The sequence below is a fragment of the Capricornis sumatraensis genome, chromosome 17 (genome assembly GCF_032405125.1).
Source record: "Capricornis sumatraensis isolate serow.1 chromosome 17, serow.2, whole genome shotgun sequence".
Taxonomy (NCBI): domain Eukaryota; kingdom Metazoa; phylum Chordata; class Mammalia; order Artiodactyla; family Bovidae; genus Capricornis; species Capricornis sumatraensis.
Window position 1 is genome coordinate 52,179,446 of NC_091085.1, and position 23,844 is coordinate 52,203,289.

The 23,844-nt window shown below is 44.3% G+C and overlaps 1 protein-coding gene across 5 annotated transcripts in view; it reads right to left on the reverse strand.

The window, feature by feature from the left end:
• The window catches only part of SFSWAP (splicing factor SWAP), an 80,220-nt gene that overhangs the window by 34,060 nt on the left and 22,316 nt on the right, over nt 1-23,844 (reverse strand). For all 5 annotated transcript variants that reach the window (XM_068989733.1, XM_068989731.1, XM_068989730.1 and 2 more), the window contains 4 exons: nt 9,061-9,301; nt 7,953-8,084; nt 7,291-7,384; nt 6,388-6,559 (listed from right to left, as the gene is read on the reverse strand). In XM_068989733.1, the coding sequence (XP_068845834.1) occupies nt 6,388-6,559; nt 7,291-7,384; nt 7,953-8,084; nt 9,061-9,301 (639 nt within the window). The remainder of the gene's footprint in view (nt 1-6,387; nt 6,560-7,290; nt 7,385-7,952; nt 8,085-9,060; nt 9,302-23,844) is intronic.

Consider the following 23,844-nt stretch of genomic DNA (forward strand, 5'->3'; position numbering starts at 1 on the left):
TGGGTGCCTACTTTGTGCCAGGCATTATGTTAAACTATTTTCTGAACCTGTAAGACAATTTTAAACCTAAGGTAACAAAAATTTAGGTGGTTCAATTTTTTCTCTACTAGAATATTTGGAATTTTTAATTTAAGAGAAATACAAAGGCCCAAAAGGAAACAATCTTCTTCCCCTTCCCCCCCATCCACTCAACACTCACTCACTGGGTCCCTTCTTCCTCAGACACTATGGTAAACAGCTCCTAACACCACCTAATTGGTTGTAATAAGACACTTTATTTTAAAAACCATGTGTTATTACTGATGAAAGCTATTCAAGTAAACCTCAATGAAGGGTGATTTTAAGTGCAGCACAAATGAGCTAACTCTGAGAAGGAAGCGGATCTGGGTTAACCAAGCCAGGTTCTGAAGTGGCTGGGGTTGTGAGGGTGAGCTCACTCAGCTGACCCCAGAGGCATTCCCACTTTCAGCATTTTATGGTTCCAAATCCATGTGTGACTAGAAGCTGGCAAATAACCCGATCACCGAAATATAATCATCTCTTTGTCAATAATCACCTCAAGCTACAAAGCACACCCTAAGATGTTCAATGTTGGTAAAGGGCTTCCCTGATGGCTCAGATGGCAAAGAATCTGCCTGCAATGCAGGACACCCAGGTTTGATCCCTGGGTCAGGAAGATCCCCTGGAGAAGGGAATGGCACCCCACTCCAGTATTCTTGCCTGGAGAACTCCATGGACAGAGGAGCCTGGCGGGCTACAGTCCACGGGGTCGCAAAGAGACACGAGCGACTAATGTGCACAAAGCGCTGTTTTGTAAGTCAAAGCCAAAGGGGGCAAAGTCAGTCTCTGTGCTGATCATGCAACGCTATGCACCTGGACTGTGCAGGGTGTGCACGTTCCTAATAAACCCCAGACAAAGAACACGGGAGGAAAAATACACTTTGTTGGGAGAGCCAATATTAATCATTTTACTATGGTTATGTTAAGAACAGCCCTTATCTTTTGGAGACACATGCACTCACACTGATGGATAAAATGCCAAGATGTTGGGATCTGCTTCAGAATATCCTAGGGGATGGGCAGGACTGAGTCTATAGATACAATTAGTCAGTGCAGGCCACGGGAGCTGGACACTCAGTGCTGCATGTGTGCGTGGTGACTATTTTGCCAGGCTCTGTTTTTGTACTTGTTTGAAATTTTTCTTAACAAAAAAGTATCATAACATTAACCCTGTATTGCCTCTAGGTCTCTTTAATAAATCAGAGTCAAATAAACATGTCACTATAAAAGAAAGCCTCAGTTACCTGTTAATCAAAATTACTCAAGTTAACTTGGGTTAAAGTACTGTATCATAAAACAATTTTAAAACAATTACTCCCCATCTTCAGGCCTCCAAACTAAAATAAATTCAACCAACAAATACATTAAAAGGAAAACTTCTGGAACACAGCTTAATGCACGCCAACACCATGCATATACTTTAAAGTGACTTAAAATAAAACTGACTAATACACAGTCTACACGCCTCACCTCACTTCACATTTGCGACCCCAGGAAGAGACAGAAATGATCAGGCCTCCCCATTTACAGACAAGGAAACTGAGGTTAAAAAGGTGAAGTAACTTTCCCAATGTAGCTCAGCCTGAAAGCAGGTGATTAGGAATTACTTCCTTTGTAGAATTATTCAATTATACAACTACTGCTTCTACATGGAAGCTTATTTTCAAGTCACATCACACAACATGTGAAGAGCGCTTCTTACAGCCTTCAGTTTCCTGTTGTGTTAGGATGCAGCCCAGGCTCCTGGCCACCTCTCCCACTATGTTCCGGGCCAGCCCTGTCCTCCGCCTGGAGCTGTTGCCCTCTCCCTCGCCTGGCTTTCTTCCTCAGCTCTTCTCAAATGAAGGCTCTCCCTGGACAGGGCCTGCTGGCCTCTCCTCCTTCAGCCGCTCTCCAGTTTGTCCTGCGTGTGTGGTCTGCTCACCTGGAGCCTGGGACAGGCAAGGACTGCAGCACTAACGTGGCTCAGGTCCGCACCGACTCTCAGGAAACACTTGTGAGTGAACCCACAGTGTCTGGCCCTCCGCCTTCCACATCAGATATGCTTCCTTTCTTAAGGTCATTACTAGCTTTTAACTTCTATGGTAAGATATATTCTCGGTGGGAAATTATGAAAACACAGGTGAAGAAAATGAAAGACCAACTGCAATTTGGATATGGGAAAAAAAGGATCTGAATATTATCAGAGGATGGTTCTGAGGCAGCAACATGTGCACAGATACAGGAAAATGGGACCATGCTTTACCGTTTTTAACCCGCTTATTATTTCCACTTCACAAGTGTAGACATCTTTCCATGTCAACATACATCATTTTAATAAATGGCAGTCATATTCTTAGTATGGACGTACCAGTTTATTTCAATCTCCCACAGCTGTTCCCAATTTCTTATTTTTGAAAGCTCACGAGCCTTGTGATGAACACCTGGCTGAGACAGCCTGGGGAACCAGCCGTTTCCAGGAGCAGGAGGATGTCTGTGTTTAGAGGTGGGTCTCCACCGTCAGGCTCCCTCCTCTAGAGAGGCCTTACCAACAACACTCCACGGCCAGTGTGTGAGGGCCCAGCTGCCCACACCCTCTCTTTTACTTTCTAACTTAGCAAAGTGGAGGCAAACAACAGTATCTTGTCAGTGGAGACACATTTTAGAAATCTGCTCACGTACCACCTCTTTTTCTTTTGTGAACTAGCTTTTCATGCCCTTTGTTTTTCTACTGCAGTGACTTTTCTTATTGATTCACAAGAGCTCTTCCTATAGCAAGGATTTTGACCTTTATCTTCTGTTATTATTAGCAATCACCGCTGTCCTGACATTTGTCTTTCAACTCTATACGGGCCCAGCTCCCGCCAGACCTATTAATCTTTCTTTATCATTTATGGCTTAAATTCTTAGGCACTACTTTCCAACTCTAAAGACTAGGAAAGAACTATCTAGTTTTCCTCTCCTTTCATGGTTTTAGTTTCTGCATTTAAACACTTTGTCTGGAATCATTATTTATTGTCAGGTGGGGTGTAACAGTCTAATTTTTTTCAAATGGAGAGCCTGTTTTTCCAACATCAATTACTGTCATACTAGGGAAGCTGTTTCATAAGCATCTCGGGAACTGTGGATGTTGTTCCGGCACCTGTCTGGTGATAAGATTGGCTATACTGGGAGATTTTCTGGTGGGGTGCCACACTGGGACTTCTGCAAGGAACCCCACCTGCCCACACTTGCTCTTACTGCCCTTCCGAACCTGCTTCCACCTGAGAAGCTAACACCTGGGCTTCCCAAGGCTCCTGGCCTGCACATTGCTAGGCTTTGTGAGGTTAAGGCACTGGGGCTCAAGAGCTTTTGAACTTTCGATCTTCGGGCTCTGCTGCTAGGCTGCTAAGTCACTTCAGTCGTGTCTGACTCTGTGTGACCCCACAGACGGCAGCCCACCAGGCTCCCCCATCCCTGGGATTCTCCAGGCAAGAACACTGGAGTGGGTTGCCATTTCCTTCTCCAAAGCATGAAAGTGAAAAGTGAAAGTGAAGTCGCTCAGTTGTATCCGACTTGTAGCGACCCCATGGACTGCAGCCTACCAGGCTCCTCCGTCCATGGGATTTTCCAGGCAAGAGTACTGGAGTGGGGTGCCATTGCCTTCTCCGCTTTGGGCTCTGGAGGAGCTTAAATCTCCAATTACCTTGACCTTGACTTTGTCCTGGCCTGCCTGATTTTAGAGGTATTTCATTTACCAATGTTTTCTAAATTCTTTTCGGCCTATAATCTATTTTACTGCCTCTCTGGAGACCACTTTACCAATTCATACTTTCTTAGACAATTTTATCTTTTATTTTCAAAATTTTCAAATTTAGTTATATATATTGTTTCTGTGTACTTAAAAATAAGTTTTTTTCTTTCTTTTTTTCCATTATGTTGTGCATTTGCTTTCTTTTCTACACTGTATTAAACTTGTACAATGATGAAAAGTTTTACCGGTCTTTTAGTATTTCCTCACTGATTTCTGCTTTCTTAGTGATTTTCCTTTTCTGCTTTCCTTACTTGCATTTTATAGTTTCTTCCTAGGTTCTTGAGTTGAATGCTTGGTTTGTTTGCATTTTTTCTTTACCAACACAAGCATAAGAAGTTATAGGTTTTTCTTTTAAGTTTTCACTGCATTTGATAATTTTTTGATAATAGTCTTGTTTTCACTTTCTTTGACTATTTCAGGGCATTGCCACATCTGTAAACTCTGCTCCAGTGTTTAGAATACTTTGCATTCAGAATCTAATATACCTTAATTCCCTGGCATTTAATGCTATAGATACATGTCTAATGTGCCAGCCTGCTTTTTTTTCCCTGTGGAGGACAACCTATTTTTCTTTCTAGATGGCTTTTCTTCCATCTTTATCCTTTTCCTTGGAAATCTGAGGAAAATTCTGAACTTGTTTTCTCATCCAATCTGATTTGAGCACTTTATTATATTTTAAAAATTGGCAATCTTTTTCTAAATCTTTCCCAGATGCTGGATTATCAGTTACACTGATTTTACAGTACCTTTTAATTCTATGAGAATAGAAATCAGAGAGTAAAAGAATTTTCCTATAACTTAGTACTGCTTCCAAGGGCTCAGATGCGTGTCCTTCTGAACTCCTGCCCCTCTGCAGGTGCAGCGGCCTGTCTCAGGCAGGGCGGGTTCTGTCGGACACCTGCAGCTCTCAGGCGTCTCAGGCTCAGAGAGTGCAAGGAGGCGAGCATGGTTTCATCTGCTGAATTACCCGGCACTCACAGGAGAGGGGAGGGTGCCCCATGGCGGGCAGTAACCTTGGTTGAGGGGCTGACCCACTGCACTGGATCACACTGACAGGGCCCAGCTGCCCTCAGAGGCTCCTGGCTGTTCTGGTCTTTGGCCTGCTCCCTTCTTTGGTTGACAGTGGGTTCTTCTGGGGGTCACTGCCACTGGCTTCCCGAATGTCCGGCTTGTCCTATGAACTAGAGTCCAGATGGGCTGGCTTGTCCTTCTTAAGCATGTTTCCCCAGCTTCTGAAGCAGTAACCAACCCCACCCTCCTTTTATAATTTTTAATTGAAGGACAATTGCTTTACTAGTAACGGTTTTTACTCTCTACTTACTACATTCCTTTGGTTATTTCAACGAGAGTCTGAAGACAGCTGGGAGGGGTGAGAGATGAAACACACATGCCCAGGGAACCTGCTATACTGAGAGGCTTACAGATGCTTCCCTGCTCTCCTAAATCACTGGTTCCCTAGTTCTTCGTCTGGGTCCTTTTGGTCACTCTTGAGAACCTTGTCTTTGGTTGCTGGGAAAGCCCCTCCTGTGGTCCTGGCCCATCTGGGACCTCCTGCCTCTCCTCTCGCCCCAGCACTAGCTCCAGCGCCCCTCCCCAACCTGGGGCCATCAGCTCCACTCCAAACCTCCCACGTGGTCTCTCTGCTTCACACACTCACCACACAGGGCAAAGAGACTCCTCTGATCTAAGTGGTAAGGTGTTTTGCCCCTGTTGGGAGCCCCAGGACCCACCGGGAGGGCAGAGCCCCACGAGCTGGCTGAGGCTACCTTGGTGGGTATGCCTCACTTGACACCTGAGTCGCTCGGACCGCTTCCCATCTCTGAACCAGCCACGCATTTCAGGTGGGACTGCCTCTGCCTGGGTGTGAGCCTCTATTTCTGGGAGTCCCTTTCCCTCTGCACGCCCTTTCTTGTTCCCACTTGGTGGAATTCACTGCTTTTTCGCATGCTCTACCACACAGGGTTCTGCTAATGTGCCTGTGTCAGCCTTTTTCTTTCTGTATGTCTGTCCTGGTAGATGAAAAACTCCTCCCAAGAACATAAAGGGAAACGGGAATGGAGTGAATGGAATACCGCCTGGTAGAGACCCTCAAGGGAACTACCTTAACAAATAAAGAAAACTAATTTCATTGGCACAACAGTCTGAATGTAGTTTCAGAAGTCCAAGGGGGTACAAAACATTTTTTGAAAAATTCTAAACGCTTCCATTAACCCTAACATGAGAATAGTCTGTTAAAACAAATGTATACCTAAGATGAGTTTGTATCCAAATGACCCCAAATTCAAAATCAAGCAAGTATTGGGTTGGCCAAAAAGCTTGTTCAGGTTTTTCCATAAGACAGTACAGAAAAACTTGAACAAACTTGTTGGCTAACCCATATGCTATGAAGTAAGCAAGTTTCATTACAGCAACTTAGAAGGGGCAGCCATTCCCTCCTGTCCTATGGTTGAAGGCAGCTGACCGTAAGTGGTCTAGCGCTCTTCCTTGCTAATTTAAAGTGACACCTACGAGGTACAAGATCAAAAATGGAACTCTCAGTACCAAAGGCAGCGTACCTTTCACAAGCTTCCCGTCTGGGACAGCTCTGCTGGATGACGCCTCCTTCTTCCCCGAGGAGACACCTCTTCCCCCTGCGTCGGCTGCGTCTTCAGACGCACTATCTTCCCCAACATCACTCGGCTTTTCAGGAGCAGACTCTGCAGGAGTCTCTTCTGGCGCTGACACAGCCTGCAGAGGTTAAACATGACTATGAACTGCTCACCGGAAATGATGCAGGATTTGTCAGGAAACAGTGTATGTATATCTCATGGGACAACAGCACTGCTAAGTTACTGCCTAAGTAACACTAAGGAGCATACTTTCTAACTCAGACTTACTATTTTCTGATAGAACAGACTGAAAAGAGGAGCAGAAGGAGCTATTTCCCCTCTAACACAGTTTTGGGAACAAATGCCCACAACGTCTGTGGAAATGGATCACTGAGAACACATTTAGAACACCAAATTATGCCCGGCACCTGCAGATAAGTCCATTTTCTTCAGTTTGAGCAGTCAGAGATAAAAACCTGAGGAAATCCACTGATATGTTTTCTACCAATACAGGTTTTAAAAAACATCAGGAGGAGAGGAGAGGCAGAAGAAAGGATTACAAGGACAGGAAGAAATGCTTCCAACAGGTACCTAAGAATCAAGTGTGGGGCCGTTTGCAGGGAGGGACGCTGTGAAGGGAGCTGCTAGCAGGCGGCCCTCAAGGACAAAGGTGGGCAGCACCCTTGACTGGACAAATGATCATCAATGAACTGTGAATGTGGTCAAAGGTTTTAACAGGTGTAAAACAGAGAGAGGGGAGAAAGGTAAGTCAGTAAAAGCAAGACATCCAATACACCTAAAAGCAAGTGTAAAATGTACAAGCCCTATTAGTACACATCTTGAGAATCAGACCGTTCTTCCCACACATACCTGTGCGTTCTCGCTCCCTTCTTTCTGGAGGAAGAACTGCTTCTTAAACTCATAATAGGCATTATACTGGTGCCACGGCTGCAGGAACTCAAACCTAGGAACAGAGAAGGGTTGAGCCATTCAATAAGACACGCTCACTGCAACACCTCAGCTCCGACCAACCACACCTGCTCTGACTTCACAGTGACTGACTCCCAGGATCTCAATGACCCCTAGGGGAGCCACAACACCCCCCCCCCACCCCCCACTTTACAGACCCGAGAGACTGGGGCAGAGCGCTCATCCACGGTCACAAAGATCATGTGGCAACCAGAGCCTCCTGTTTTTACGTTACAATCTGAGCATGGAACATTATTTGATTAAAAACACAAGGTGAAGTGTGGGTCTAAACTTCCACAGCAGATTCTTGAAAAGCATGAATCCCAGCCTTTTATTTTAGGCAGGTCCAATATTTTTTAAAAATGAAGCAAAACAAACTGAATGAATAAAAATTATAACAATAAAACAGACCACCACCCCAATTCAAAGTAACTGAACAAGATGTATTTATCTAAACATAGGATTAAATATATATGTATATATATATAAAGAATTATGTAGCTAGGTAAAAAAAGAAGCTAAACTAAACCTCAAATACCATCTACCTACCCCATATCACTCACCGTTGATCATTCTTGGCCCGAACGCTGGTCTCAAACTTAAGGCCGTTCCTGGCCACGTACTCTGCCAATTTGTCAATCACAGGCTGGATGTCGGGGGGCGGGGGGATGATGGTGGCCACGGGAGCAAGCGCACTGCAAGGAAGAACAGAGTCACACCCACAGCACTAGGCCCTCCCCCAGACCACTGGTCGGGGCAGCCGGCGCAGTGGCTGGAGGAGGACCTGCACTGTCTCAGTTCCCACCAATAGGTAAGTTACACAGAGACAGGGACGCTCTTATCTGAGATGACTGGGACTCCAGAAAACAAGTCAAAGTCAATCCACTTGAAACAGGGACCGAAATATCATTGCTGATTGTGAAAATAGGGGTTTTACTCAAAGTGACACTTAAGGTCATGAAAATAGGATCATCTCCTCCCGTTTCCCTCAAATTGCTAATTCTCAGAAGTAACCAAGAATAAACCAAGTGTGGATTTTTTTATCTTAAAAATGCTGGCTAGCATAATTCATCACCCATAGTTTCATCTTTGACTTTCTTAGCACGTTCAGAAAGTGGGTCATTTCTACAAAAACACCCAAGTGTTCTGCCAAGTTTCCTGAGCACATTTTCAGCACGTTCCAGTGCCTCTTACAAAGTGCCTGCTCAGCTGAGACGCTCAGAGTCCCTTCCACTCCACCCCTGACAAGGGCTGGGGGTTTAGTCCCTGCCGTGCTAGCTCTGGACTCAGTGGTTTGCTGGGCTGATGGCCAGGTCCCCGTTTCCCAACAGTTTGGGAGAGATTCACTTGCACCAACTTTAGGAAATCCGGGTTTTTGGCAAATAACTGGACTCCATACTGACTATGCCCGATACTATCCACCTGAGATGGTGACATACAGGAAAGAACAGATGCTGGGGCTCAGGGGAGGGGTGTGGGATGCTAACAGGGAGGGAATTTTCTCAGTTGGTTAAATCTCACTGCTCTAAGTGCCTATGTCATGATCACCCCTGTAATGCGGGGACTTGGATAATAAATACTCAGATAACAGAGACCCTCTGTGTGACCCATACTATAAAGAAGCCCAAACCAAGAGCACGTGTGCCCCAGACAGCCAGCAGGGGGGCATACCTTGTGGTGATGGTGGTAGAGGTCGCCCCACTGCTTGTCTCCGCCGTGGCTGGTGGGGGAGGGGGCGTGGTCCCTGGCGGGGGTGGGGCGGTGGCAGTCACTCCGGTGGAGCTCGACACGGCCACCCCGGCAGGCAGGGTGCTGTAGTAAGTGGCAACGTCAACCCCTGGAGGGGGAGGTGCCAGGCAGTAGGTGCCGTCTGGCAGCATGTAGTAGCTGTAGTACATGGCTGCCACCGTTGCTGTGAAGAGACACATTTTGAGGGCATGAGAGTGGTAAATGATGGGCCAGTTGGCTAGAATACACAATGCAGGGAGAAAGGGACACTTGCTCAAGTGCAGTGTCCCTTCTGTCCAATGTCAACCATGTATTTTCTTTATTTTTCTGATATAAGAAAGGGTGCCCAGGGGGCAACACAATTTGGAAGAACTGGACAATGTCCAGACACACACTCAGGAACAATGGAATCTGAGCATGCACAGGGACATTCAGAAAAGGCCACTGCCTACACAAACTGCAGAACGGCAGATTAGGACAGACTCCCCTACCCAGCACCCCAGCTCCCCTCCCTGTGTGTCTTGTGAGATGACCGTCTGAGGACCCCTCCACTGGCTTTCCTGTTTGACACCAACTCTCCACTCTTTACACTCATTACTTTCCTCTTTTAAAAATCTGTCTTGGCATAAATCGTTTTCTTAGGTCTCCTAAGGCAATAGACACAAAAGCAAAACCAAACAAATGCGACCCAATAAAACTTAATAAGCTTTTACACAGCAAAGGAAACTATAAATGAAATGAAAACACAACTCACAGAACAGGAGAAAGTATGATGATGTGACCAACAAGGGCTTAATTTCCACAATATACAAACAGTTCATATACCTCAATAACAAGAAAACAAACAACCCAATCAAAAAATGGGTAGAAGACCCAAACAGACATTTCTCCAAGGAAAACACACAATGGCCAATAAGCACACAAAAAAGATGGTCAACACTGCTAATTATTAGGGCAATGCATCAGAAATACAAGGTATCACCTCTCACTAGTCAGAATGGCCATCATGAAAAAGTCTACAAATAATACATGAGGAAGAGGGTATGAGAACAGGGAATCCTACACTGTTGGTGGGACTGTAAATTGGTCCTGCCACTATGGAGAATAGTATGAAGATTCCTTATTCCTTAAAAAACTAGAGCCACCCTCCCGGGCCTACATCTAGAGAAAACCCTAATTGTTCAAAGCAGCAGTATTGGCAATAGCCAAGATATGGAAGCAGCCTAAATGTCCATCAATAGATGAATGAATAAAGACGAGATACATATGTACAATGGAATACTATTGTTGTTAAGTCGTGCCTGACTCTTTTTGTGACCCCATGGACTGCAGCCTGCCAAGACTCCTCTCTCCATGAGATTTCCCAGGCAAGAATACTGGAGTGGTTGCCATTTCCTGCTCCAGGGGATCTTTCTGACTCAGGGATCAAACCTGTGTCTCCTGCATTGTGGGTGGATTCTTAAAACCCAACAGAATATTACTCATCCACAAAACAGAATGAAATAATGCCATCTGTAGCAACATGAACGGAACTGAGATTATTACTTAGTGAACTAAGTCAGAAAGAGAGACAAATATATTTGATATCATTTACATGCAGAATGTAAATGGGCTTCCCTCATAGCTCAGTTGTTAAAGAATCCACCTGCAAAGTAGTAGACCCCAGCTCGATTCCTGGGTCGGGAAGATCCATTGGAGAAGGGATAGGCTACCCACTCCAGTATTCCTGGGCTTCCCTTGTGGCTCAGCTGGTAAAGGATCCGCTTGCAATGAGGGAGACCTGGGTTCGATCCCTGGGTTGGGAAGATCCCTTGGAGAAGGGAAAGGCCACCCACTCCAGTATTCTGGCCTGGAGAATTCCATGGATACAGTCCATGGGGTCACAAAGAGTCGGACATGACTGAGCGACTTTCACATACAGAATCCAAAATATGATACAAATGAACTTATTTACAATAGAGAAACAGTCTCACAGTCATATAAAACAATACTGAAGAGGGAAGGAGAGACATAAATTAGGCGTTTGGGATTATCAGATACATACTGCTATATATAAAATAGATAAAACAACAAGGTCCTACTCTATAGCACAGAGAACTATCCAGTATCTTTTAATAAACTATAATAGAACTGAATCTGAAAAGGAACATATATATAATAGATATAATAAATGAATCTGATACAAATCTCATATACATACATGTATATACATGTATGTGCATGTTTAGTTGTTCAGTTGTGTATAACTCTTTGCAATCCCATGGACTGTAGCCCACAGGCTCCTCTGTCCAGGGGGATTCTCCAGGCAAGAATACTGGAGTGGGTTGCCATGCCCTCCTCCAGGAGATCTTCCCAACCCAGGGATCAAACCTAAGTCTCCCACATTACAGGAAGACTCTTTACTATCTGAGCCACCCATATACATCTGTGTGTGTGTGTGTGTGTGTGTGTGTGTAGATATAAATAACTGAATCACTTTGATGTACAGCAGAAACTAACACAACACTGTAAATTAACTACACTTCAAAAATAAACATACATTCGTCTTGGAAGTCGTCATCTTGTCTACAAAGCTGTGCTGCTCTGTAACCACTGCATGTCCCCACCTCAGCGCAGAGATGCACTGCGATTTACTTAAGAAGTCCTAATGGACACTGAGATCACTTTGGGGCTTCATTATCATAAACAGTGACGTACAATAACTTCTTACATATTTTGCCCACACAGGCTAGTATCTGTAAGACAAAGCCTATTTAAAAACAAAAAACAAAAACAATAACAATTCCTGTAAGTTTATTATTTTTTTTTTGGTGAGGGAAAAAAATTTCAAAACCAGCAAACCCACAGAAGACCCAATGATCTAATTAAGCATTTAAATTTCTAATCCTGTTGTAGATAAGCAACTGGTTCTGACTACAGAGATTTAATTTACTATTCATTAGAGGATGGTGAAAGATTTTCCTAAGTAAGGAATTATATTTTGATTTTCAATTAACTTACTTTAAGACAAAAACACTTACAAATAGCGAGAGCTATTCACTGCCCGTGGTCTCCAGCAAGGGAGGCCATGCAGGGAAGATGCGGGAGGTGCAGCAGCTCCCTAGGTCTCCTAACAGCTGGACCAGAGCCCTGCTGCCCTCGGCGGGAACGACTGCACAGTTCACATGCGCTGCGGGTGTGTCCGCAGATGCTAATGACTTACTCTCTGTTAATCACACACGTCTCAGTTCCTAGGTTGTGGTTCTCTGGCTTGATGCTGTGCACCAACCACCGTTCACGTTCATGACAATATTCCACATTTTCAGAGTAATATGTGTGGCCTCGACATCCTCTCTAAGTGATCTTCAGCAAGGAGACATTTAGACCGCACCTCTGAAGGCAGGCGCGGGCAGAGATGAGATCACAAAGGGCTGGGCGTTGAGGGAGGAAAGGGAGGTTAGCTCTCTAAGCCCAGCACTCAGCACACAGAGTTTGATGGGTGGACAGACTGATAGGACATTCATATACAGGCTTTTCCTAACCAAAGGAGGTATCTGAATGTGAAGAGAAGCCTCTGTGAGATAAACCATAACCTTGAAAAAATGGAATTACGTTTCCCTTTATCCCCTTCAGATAATCAAGCTACAAGGGTCCTTCTTCTCACCCCTTGGGCAGAGCCACCACCACAGAGGAGGAGGCAGCATCAGCAAGATCAGAGAGTGCCCTGCCCTCCACCCCCCCGACAGAGCGCACCCCTGTGTATACTGGGGAGAGGGGACAGCAAGTGCTGTCCAAAATGTCACACCTCAAGGAAAGGACACTCCACGTCCTGTTCCAGACAGCCTCTTGCCTGAAAACAAGTCAAAATACATTTAAAAAATGTAGCCATAAACCAATGAAACAAATATGAAATAAAAAAGTCCGTAATTGAGTTTCAACTATATATTATACAATTATAATTTAATGCATCCTTTATGTAATACAAGTGAATAAATTATTTTTAAAACTGAGTAACAGCCCTTTGAAAGTTTTGATATGAATATGCAGATTAACCATCAGTCTATACCTGAGCTACCCATCATATTAAATTAAAACAAAGACTAAAAATAGGCCTGCCAGAGAAATGGCAGATGAACCCAAGAACTCATCCATTACAAACATCTAAAAACGTGTGCTAAAATAAAGGAGAAATTTAAAATGCATAGCTGAGCTCACTAAGAAGAAAAGAATCCACCTCCTGGTGTGAAAATCAAACAAAGCTTCCAAACCCGAAGGCCTCTCTTAAGCCTTGGGCTTACTCAGGATGTGGGGATTCCCACGCTGGAAATGGGGCTCAGGCTGCAAACCCTAGGGCCACCCCAGGATCCACTCTGCGGAGTCTTGTACAGGACAGACTGGAATCAGAAACCTAGGGACAACATGTTCGGGACACCCTCTCACTTCTTACATAAGAACTCTGTGAGTCCCTTCCAATAAATTCTAATTATACCTTGCAAAGGTGAATAGGAATTTGAAAATCTCTGTACATCCAAAAATAACCTTGATGGCAATGAAACATCTGAGGCGTGGTGAGCTGAGAATGCAGACTTGCTGCAAGGTGCCTGCTGGGGCAACGCCACAGCTGAAGACTCAACACTGTGGCCAATTATGAGGCCGTTTCTCCAAGATTCTCTGTGCATGCAATGTAAAAGTTGTTTCTGTTCTTTTCACCACAGACACTGAAGTCTGGACGGATATGACGGCCAATTTCAGCAAAGACCCACGCCTGTCCTGTCTTGCCCCCCAGTTTATGGTGAACAGCACTGTGCTCTTCATTTCTGATCCTGGCACCTCTAAACCGTGTCTTCTGCCTGCTATGAAGTCCTTCCTAGGTTTTTTTTTTTACATCCAACAAATAACAAACCCTGGTGAGGATGTAAAGAAAAGGGACCCCTTACACACTGTTGGTAGGAATGTAAATTAGTGCAGCCATTGTAGCAAACAGCATGGAGGTTTCTCAAAAATCTAAAAATCAAATAACCATATTTTGGGAAAAAAGAAAATACTAACCTGAAAAGATACATGCACCCTAATTTTCACAGCATTGTTTACAATAGCCAAGATATGGAAGGAACCTAAGTGTCCATCAGCAGATGAACGATAAAGAAAATGTAGTACATATACACAGCGGACTACGACTCAGTCACAAAAATGAATGAAGTCCTGCCACCTGCAGCAACATGGCTGGAGCTGGAGGGCATTATGTTATAAGTGAAATAAGTCAGACAGAGAAAGACAAATACTATTTGACATCACTTACATGTGGAATTTTAAAAACTACAACAGATTAGTGAATGTAACAAAAAAGAAGTAGACTCACAGAGAGAACAAACTAGTGGTTACCAGTGGGGAGAGGGAAGGGGGGGCAAGACAAGGATAGGAGATTAATAAGAGGTACAAACTATAATGTACAAAACAAATAAGTGCGACTTCCCTGGTGGTCCTGTGGTTAAGAATCCACCTGCCAATGCAGGGGACACGGGTTTGATCCCTGGTCTGGGAAGATTGCACAAACCGTGGGGCAACTAAGCCCATGTGCCAGAGAGCCTGTTTTATAACAAGAGCAGCCACTACAATGAGAAGCCTGAGCACCACAACTAGAGAGGAGTCTCTGCTCGCTGCAACTTGAGAAAGTCCACATGCAGCAACAAAGACCCAGCGCAATCATAAATAAACATACAAATTAAAAAAAATTATTTTAAAAATTTACTAAAAAAATAAGCTACAAGGACATACTGCACAGCACAGGGAACACAGCTAATATTTCATAATAACTATTAATGGAATATAGCCTTTAAAAATTGTGAATCACTATGTCGAACACCTGCAACTTACCACCTCTGCCCCAGGAGGCTCTGCTCTGCCTTCCTGAACACACACTGCTGGGGCTGTTCTCTGCAACCTGGGCTGTTGGCACAGAGGGCAGTGCCAGAAAACCTGCACAGCTCCCAGGACAGAGCAAGCACCAGAGACGTGTTTAGAGTGAAGCCTGCTGACTTGCAGGGTGCATGCGCCTCCTAATAACCCTTGGGCTGAGACATTTTGCAAGAGCGAGAAGCTGGGTACCTGACACCATCCCACAACACTTGCTGAAGATGTGCACTTGCCCAGTGGGGCCTCACAGCTCTTTAAGTCCTTGAAACCGTTTAAAATGACCACCAACTAGAGCACATGTGTTTCTGTGTATAGTTCCCAAGTCAGAAATTCTTCTGAGTTTTGACAATGCCTGGACTAGATGGAGGAAAGGACAGTCAGAGGTCTGGTTTCTGGAAACTCACCGTGTCCCAGACTGAACTGGGGTGGGGGGAGAGGGAAGGTGCAGGGTTCCAAAGGGCCCCTGTGGTTCCGTTTTCCCCTGAGCTTCCGTGACAGACTGTTCCTTACTAGGTCTGCTATTGATCTCAGGATTTTCTGTGAATTTTCCAAGAGGGGATTGGGTTTCACCCCAAAGTTAAATGTCGATGTGATTTTAATAAAAATCACTGAGTACCACAAACACCTACTTCAAATAAACCCAAGAGAGATATTTCAGTGGGGGTCTACACTTTCCAAAGGCAGATATAGTTGTATGGAAAAAATCAAGTTGCTTAAAAGCACCAGGCATATCCTTAAGCACTCCTCCTCGATACTGTGTGTGCTTAGACAGCTGTGGAACCCAGGGTCACACAGACCTGCCTGATTCCTTCGAAGCCCTTCTATTCAGTTGGCTTCTTGCAAAAATCAGAGCTAATTTACTGATATCTGTATGCAATCTTAAATCTCATTCTCAGGAGAGAATGTCAGCACTGGAAGGGTTCTTGGAGCTTAGAGACCTGGTGAGCAATACTTGCTGTCAATTCTGGAAGATAAACATGTGTTTGTATTAAAAATGAAAACAGCTTTCCCGAGTTCTGTGGAGAAATGAGTATATTCTTAAAAAACCAATCTACTCTATTCACACGAGAATGTGAAGAAGCGCACTGTGTTACCACCTGAGCGGCCAGGGCAGCAGCAGCTGCACCCCGTCGAGGTCAGTGCCTGGCCCCTCCAGCCTACATCCCAGGACTTTTCTAATAAGGTCAATGACTTTAAATCCTGTTTATACTTGCTGATTCCAGAACTGCCATCTCCAGCCCTGAGCTGAACTAGTATATTAAGTGCCTACTCGACACTTGCACTGGGACATCTCATAAACCTCACAGATGGACTGTGTCCAGAACAGCGCTGTCCCCACGCATGGGCACCTCCTGCTTCCTGCAGCTGCGTCAAGCCTCCTCCCACAGGGTCAGCCTGGCTTCCGTGGTCTCTCAGACCCACATCCGACTCCCCAGAATCAGATCTCTCCTGACTGCTGCCCCGGAAGCTCCAGGGTTCCCTTCTTCGACTAGACAGAGCCCTTCCCGCCCACCCAGCCACATCACTCCTCTGCTGGGAACCTTCCCCATCAGGTCCCCAGCCACGCTCCCCTTCTGTGAGGCACCTGCCTTCAGGCCTTGGGGCCCTGAAAGCTTTGGCTCAAGGGCCTCCCTGGCTCTATCCGCCAGCGCTGTGCACTCACTCCCCCAGGGCTCTTGTTGATTCTGCGATGCTCCGTGATGGAGGAAACGATGTTATGGCTATCCTCAGCATCGTTTGCCCACAATGCCAGCTTGTTCAATGGCCGTATAAATCACTGGAACTGGAATGACACGGGGCAAAGGCTTCTAGGAGACAGAAGTCTGGAACCTTCTGAACTCTGAGGGGCAATATTCAACCCACAATTCTGGATCCATCCAAATGACCTATCATGTTTGAGTCAGTATCCAGACATTTTCAGACATTCAAGGATTAAAAAAATAAAAAAATCGGTCTTCCTGTGTACCCTTTCTTTCTTGGCAAACTACTGGAGGACGTGCTATCGTAAAATACAGGAGTAAACAAACCAACCAGGAGAAAACAGCTCTAACACAGGAAAGCAATGCCTGAAAGTCACCGGAACACCCTGGGCTGCAGGTTGGGAACAGGGTCCATCTAGACTGGTACCAAGGCATACAGCTGAGAAACACAGCTGTCAGTCACCACAATGCGGACCGTGAATGCAACCAACAATGTCACAGAGAAGCTGCCGCAGCAGCAAACATGAAGCATCCAGCATCAAGACTCGCTTAAAAAGATGGCACCATTAGCAAGAGCCCACATCACTCAATGTCTCTGCAAACTGGAGGCGAGGAAGTCAAAGCAGTGACCTGGCTGACTGTCCTGGCATCTGATAGCTGGGGCTCCTCTGACAGAGATCAGGACAGAGAGACAGGTCCAAAACTTTGAAGAGGAATCCAACTGGTGCACAGGATTCGTGAATCAACTATTTCTGTATTGTTCCCTTTTGAATTTTGATTAGGAAACTGAGGTTGAAATATATTAAAGTTACAAAGTAGCCAAAACCAAAACTAAACAAGTAATATGAGCAAAATTTAGGGTATTAGCGCAGACTTCATAGGGGCACAAGTGAGCCGAATCATCATTTGTCATAGCAAGAAAGACATCAGAGAAAATCTAGAGCTGATAAATCCAGAAACAGTGCTATAAACGCATTATTCAGAGATATGAAGGAATTCTCAAAAACTCACAACAGTTAAAGCGTTTATTATTTGACTTGAAAATATATGTATTACTTTGGGACACTTCCACGACAGACAAACCCCACCCTCTGGGAACTGCTGTATGGCAAGTCAGAGTGCGAAAGTAAGCCAAGGAACAAAGAAAGTAAGCTCCAGTTCTGGCAAGGGTTATGGAAACACAGAACAGGGTGTGTGAGAAGAGGATGAACTAGAGGAACGGACACTGTGCAAGGCCAGGGAAGACCCGACCTGAGCAGCGACAGCTCCGAGGAGGAGCATTTCTGGCCGATGAGGAGCCAGCGCAGGAGCCCTGGGGTCAGAACCCACTTGGCACAGGAAGAACAGTGTGACAGTACAGGGCAAGATGGAGGGTGGAGGCAAGTTTCTGGAATCTAAATGGCATGGGAAATCAAGAGAACGGTTGAGTAGGGAGGTGGCAGGGCAGCTTCCACTCACCGCCAGAGGAAGCGCAGGCTACGGGAAGGCTCACCAAGACTGACAGGGGCTGCAACAGATGACAAGGCCAAGTAGCGTTATGCAGTGAGAAGTGTCAGATTCGAAGGAGGCCCTGAACGTGATCCCCAAGGAGGCGCAGCAAGACATGGGAACAGGGAAGAGAAAACTGAGGTGACGCCTGATGCTCTAGCCTGAATGACAAAGTGAAGGCTGGTGCTGTGCCCTCAAACAGGGATGGGGCGGGAGGTGGGGGGGGTAAGACGAGAGTCCTGCTCTGGATGCACTCAAGTTAGGGGGTGATGGTGAGAAGGCAGGTGCGGCGGGGGCTGGAAACACACAGACACTTCCTACCACAACAATACACTGTAAATGCTGGAGTCTTAACGAAACAGGTCTTTGCTATAACGTTAAAGTTTGTAGGGCTAACATACTAATAAAAAAGGAGTAAATAAAATAAGAATACTCATATTCAGTAAGTCTCTTAAGTAATTTTGGGATAGACCAAGGGTTGGTAAATTTTTCCGATAGAAACCCAGGTAGTAATTATGTTAGGGTCATGGATCAAGCAGCAACACTGAGGATATTATACAGGCACTTAATAGTGAGTAAAAACAAATTCCCACATATTTTTAAACTGCTGAAATTGAAAATACAGTAAAAATAATTGAGTGCAGGGTTTTTTTTTGGTGTGGGGGGAGGGGCACAGGTCCATTAGTGGGAAGAATACAATTCCTTTTACACAGTAAAACTTCCATTGAATTGGGGTTCATAGTGTCTCCATCACCAAGACGACTGACTGTAAAGCCTGTTCTTAGCTCATGGTCGCACACACAGGTGGCGGGCTGGATTCTATCTGCAGGCTGTGGTATGTCACCTGGGAGAGTGTCATACACCTAGCATTTTCTATTTACTCTGAAGCTAAAACACTTTCCCCTCTACAAGTGGAATTTTTGTTTTAAAAAAGTCAACTGCAGATCTTACTTCCCTGACCAGGGATGGAACCCTCAGCCCCTGCAGTGGAAGCATGGAGTTTTAACCACTGGACCACCAGGAAATTTCCCAGCCCAGTGTTCAAGGCAAAAAAAAAACCCCGAACAAAAGGAGACCTGTTCTGCTGTCATCAAACTGGAAGAGGAAAATCTGAAGACTTCTGTAGTGACGCTGAGAATATCTCACTTGTAAAGCCGGAAACCACTCAAGCGAATCAGTTTTAGACATGTGAACATGTGACTCTGGAACTTTAAGGCCAGTGTTGAAAAGTAATCGCTCTATTTTTTGCAAATACAAGTTATTTCTCAGGATGCCTTGTCTCCAACCATTACTTAAAGTCTTCATCAGTGACCCTCAAGCAAAATGATCTGAATATTTTATACTGTGCTTCGGTTCTGGAGACAAGTTACATAAGAACGGATTCTGGAGAGTCTGGGTGGAGAAGGCAGGAGGCTCAAGTGTGTGACCAGGAGCCCAGGGTGAGGCGAGACTGCGGGGGTGTGGGGGGTGACCTGGGGAAGGATATCTGCTCCAGGGCATTGTTAGGATCCCATGAGAGCGGACAACGGAGTCTCCAGAGGAGCTGCACTTGGGAGGGCAGACAAAGCATCTCAGAGCAGTTGTGAATGGTGTACAGGAGGGGCGCCCGATGCTGGGACTAGAGGTCTGGACAGAGCTGCCAAGTAAGCAGGGTGAGGGGTGAAGGGGAAGGTGAAAAGGAAGAGGCCCAGCAAAAGGAATCCAGCAAGGAACATGCCACGTAGACAGCAAGGAACTGAGTCTGGAAGGAAACAGAACCCAAGCAACCTTTTGAGTTTTTGGGCCACAGTCGAATCTGGAGAGACAGGAATTCAATCGAGCACAAAGAAAGGAAGTAAAGCAAGCAATGAGATGGAAGGGATCATGCTGAGCAGGGTCAGGAACCAGGCCTGTGTGTCTGCTTCAGCACAGCCTAAGAGAGCTCAGGATGGCTTCGCAGTTTCAAATGGTTCAAAAATAAAACCAAAACCCACCCAATACAACAATTTCATGATGCAGATATTCTATGAAATTCAAATTCCGGTGTCCATAAATCAAGCTCTATGAGGCCCCGTTACACGCCTCTGTTCCCAGTGCAGCTTTCACACTCCACCAGCAGCAGCTGCAGAGAGCACTCAGTCACCACACTAGAAGCGCTTACATCTGGACCTTTACAGGAGAGGTCTGCAAACCTTGCTGAAGAGCTTAGAAAACAAACTGAGGACCGGAACACCACTCTTACCAAGCTGGTACATTTTAAACTGTAAGGAACAGAACAGTCATAGTTGAAAAAAATCAAAGTAAGGAGAAGATGGGACAGGAGGTGGATGTGATCATGCTGAATGCCAAAGAGAAACCGAGATTAAAACAAAAAAGAGAAAATGACAGACATGGAAGAAAAAGATGATCCAAAATCAGGAAGCTGGCATCTTTTAAAAGACATTCAGAGGTACAAAATAATTTCTCTGAAATGAGAACAGAATCTTTGACTGGAAAGGGTATGCAATAAATTCCAGGAAAACTGAGGACTTCATTGTAAGTTATTAAAATTTAAGAACAAAGAAAGAATTCTTAAGGCATCCAATCAGAAAGAGTAGGCTCTTAAGGGGGGAGATGGAGCTGGCCACTCTCTCCCTTTTCACAGCAACACTAAGCAATGCTCCCAAGTTCCAAGCAAGTGTGAGTAAGTGCACTATTCTCAGTCAAGTTGCTATTTATGTCAAAGGGCAACACAGACATTTTTGAACATGAGATCTCAGAGAACAGCACCCAGGAGCAACTAATGAAAACCAAACGACTAACCCACACAACTAGTCAGTGGCAAAGTTAGCCAACCTAGGTTTCTCTGAGAGGAAGGACCATGTGAAATTCCAGTTTACAAAGATATCAGAGAAAGAATAAGCAACCCAAGAATTTTATACCCAGACAATGTTTCCTTTCTACACCAGGGTCAAAGGCAGGCCCTTTTAAAGTACATATGAAATAGAAACCTTGCAAAAAACCTACTTGTTTATGAAATTCTAATGACCAAGAAATGAATTAGATAAAGAACCCAAACAGAGATGCTCTGACAAAAAACTTAACCCAAAGAACTCAGAATAATCAACCAGGGAATTATGGTTACAGAACTGAACATAAATACTATGTGTAACTCTCACAATCTAAGTGTATTTCTTTAAAAAAACAAAAACAAAAAACAAGTTAGGGAAGGGGTGAAGGGAAGGTATTTTAATGAGGACTTAATTTTCTCTAGTTTCTTAGTTGATTAATAATGTCTAAGATAAAAAATAAAAAGCTTAAGAAAAAAAAACCACACCCTACAATTCCAACCTCTCTAATGTTCTCCTAACCTTTAGAACTGAATTCTTGGAAGAAACTTTTACCTGAAGTTCAGGAATTACTTCACTTTGATTTTGATTATAGGTTCTTCAGCCAAATTCAAGTAAAATTATAAAGGTTATTTCCACTTTAACACAAATATTTCTATTTACACATCAATTTTTAAAAACATTTTTTCATCAAAATTATCTTTGTATCCTAAAGATATTAGCTTCTTTTTTTCCCCTTTGTCCCCACGATTACCTCAGTCTTTTCCACTGTCAATGATGTTCACCTAATGTTAAAAATGGCTATTTCTGGATGGTAGCATCTTGGGTAATATTTTTACTTTTCCCCTTCTACTTCTCTTGAATTACAATAAAGCCATTTCTAAAGGAGAGTTTGGAAAGTAAGTAAACCATTTCAAGGTCATGACTTTGCAGGGAAAAAATGCTAAAACCAACAGCAAAACCACATTTTAAAAACTTGGAAGAAGCAAGAAAATATCTACTGCAGCCACATGATGTGGTTTAATTTCACTTAAGCTATTTATAGAACATTAAAAAAACTGAGTTGGCATTTTAAAAAAACCACATCCTATAATAGTGGGTAGTATTTCAGCATTACTGCTTCCTGCATAATTAATTTTATTTATTATGCTCTTTGGTAAGGATTTATAGCTAAATAGCATAAGACAGCCAAATAAGAACAGCTAACAGCATGAATGACAGTTCACTGTCAGACTAATAGGTGAAAGAGATTATGTTTCATATATCTGTATTTAAGGAATTTGGAGAAAAAATTCTTTTAAAATAAAAACAGATGTTTTTCCTCCTAGACTGCTAAATCTAGGAAAATCTCTGATAAGCAGAAAGTAAATAACAAAGGACAATTGAGTACATTCTAATGTCATTATTAACCACCAAGTCATATAAAAAGATAGAAAAACTTAGAGACTCCAGCTACCTAGATGGGCCCCAGCAGGTGGGCACCACAGCCTTTGTTTTTTGGGATAAAAGCTGCCACAGGGACTGCTTAAGCCTCAACAGAATACACGGAGAGCTGACAAAACAGTCATGTCATTAAATCACAGAACTGCAAAGAATTAACTCAGGATACCAGTGTTTCAAAATAAGTATCACCCAAATCTGTATTTTTCCTGAGAAGGTTTAAAGGAGTGCAAATGGCCAAGGAAGGAGTCCCTCTCCTTGTCCTGTACTTTCTTCTTCCAGGTCCTTCTCCGAGGGCACCGTGAGTACCAGTTTCTAACCTGTCTTTCCACTTCTGAACTGAATGCTGATGGTCTCACACCAAAACCTATTCCTGGGCCTTCTGCCTTCACCCACACCAAGCGCCCCAGGCAGGGCCTCCAGCTCCTCTCTTAACTCCAGCAGCCAGCCACATACATGCATGCCCTGATGCTTATTCCATTAGTCTTCCCTGAAGGACACAGAGGGCAGCTCAGCCTTGTGCTACTAATAAAAATCATTTTTACAATGAACATTATTTTTTTTCTTTTTAACTATTTATTTGGTTGCTCTGGGTCTTAGCTGCAGCATGTGGGATCTAGCTCCCTGACCAGGGATCAAACCCAGGCTCCCTGCATTGGGAGCACTGAGTCCTAGCCACTGGACCACCAGGTGGTGGTGACGGTTTAGCTGCTCAGTCATGTCCGACTCTTGTGACCCCATGGACAACAGCCTGCCAGGCGCCTCTGTCCATGGGATTCTCCAGGCAAGAGTACTGGGGTGGGTTGCCATTTCCTTCTCCAAGGGATCTTCCTGACACAGGAATCAAACCCAGATCTCCGGAATTGCAGGCAGACTCTTTTCCAACTGAGCTATAAGAGAAGTCCCACAGTGAACATTCTTCTAGCTCAATCTTTACACATACATTTGTAGAAATATTGGGGAAATAAAGGAGAAATTCTGGGTCAAAGGCCAGTGCATTTTAGTTCTGGTCTACACTGTCCACTTGCCCCCCACCCTGCTGGATACAAGTCTACACTCTCACCAGCAACAAGTGAGTGCTGTCAACCTTGTCCTTTGCTTATGTGACAGCTGAAAAATGGCATGTCACTGTAGGATCATTTACATCTTTTTATTTAATCTGTGATTACTAAGAAATTTAAAAAGGTATACACAAAAGAACATTTTCCATAGCCCAGAAACTTCTATTTTATCTTAAGATATATAATTTCAAAGTATTCTCATGTTCCTGAGAATGGATATTTTTTTATCATAATGAAGTCTCAGATTCTTCATATATTTGCTGCAGCCTGATTTAAAAGAAATGTTGGATTTTATTTTCCGTGGAGATTAGGTTCTAAAGTCAGCAGATACAATGCCAT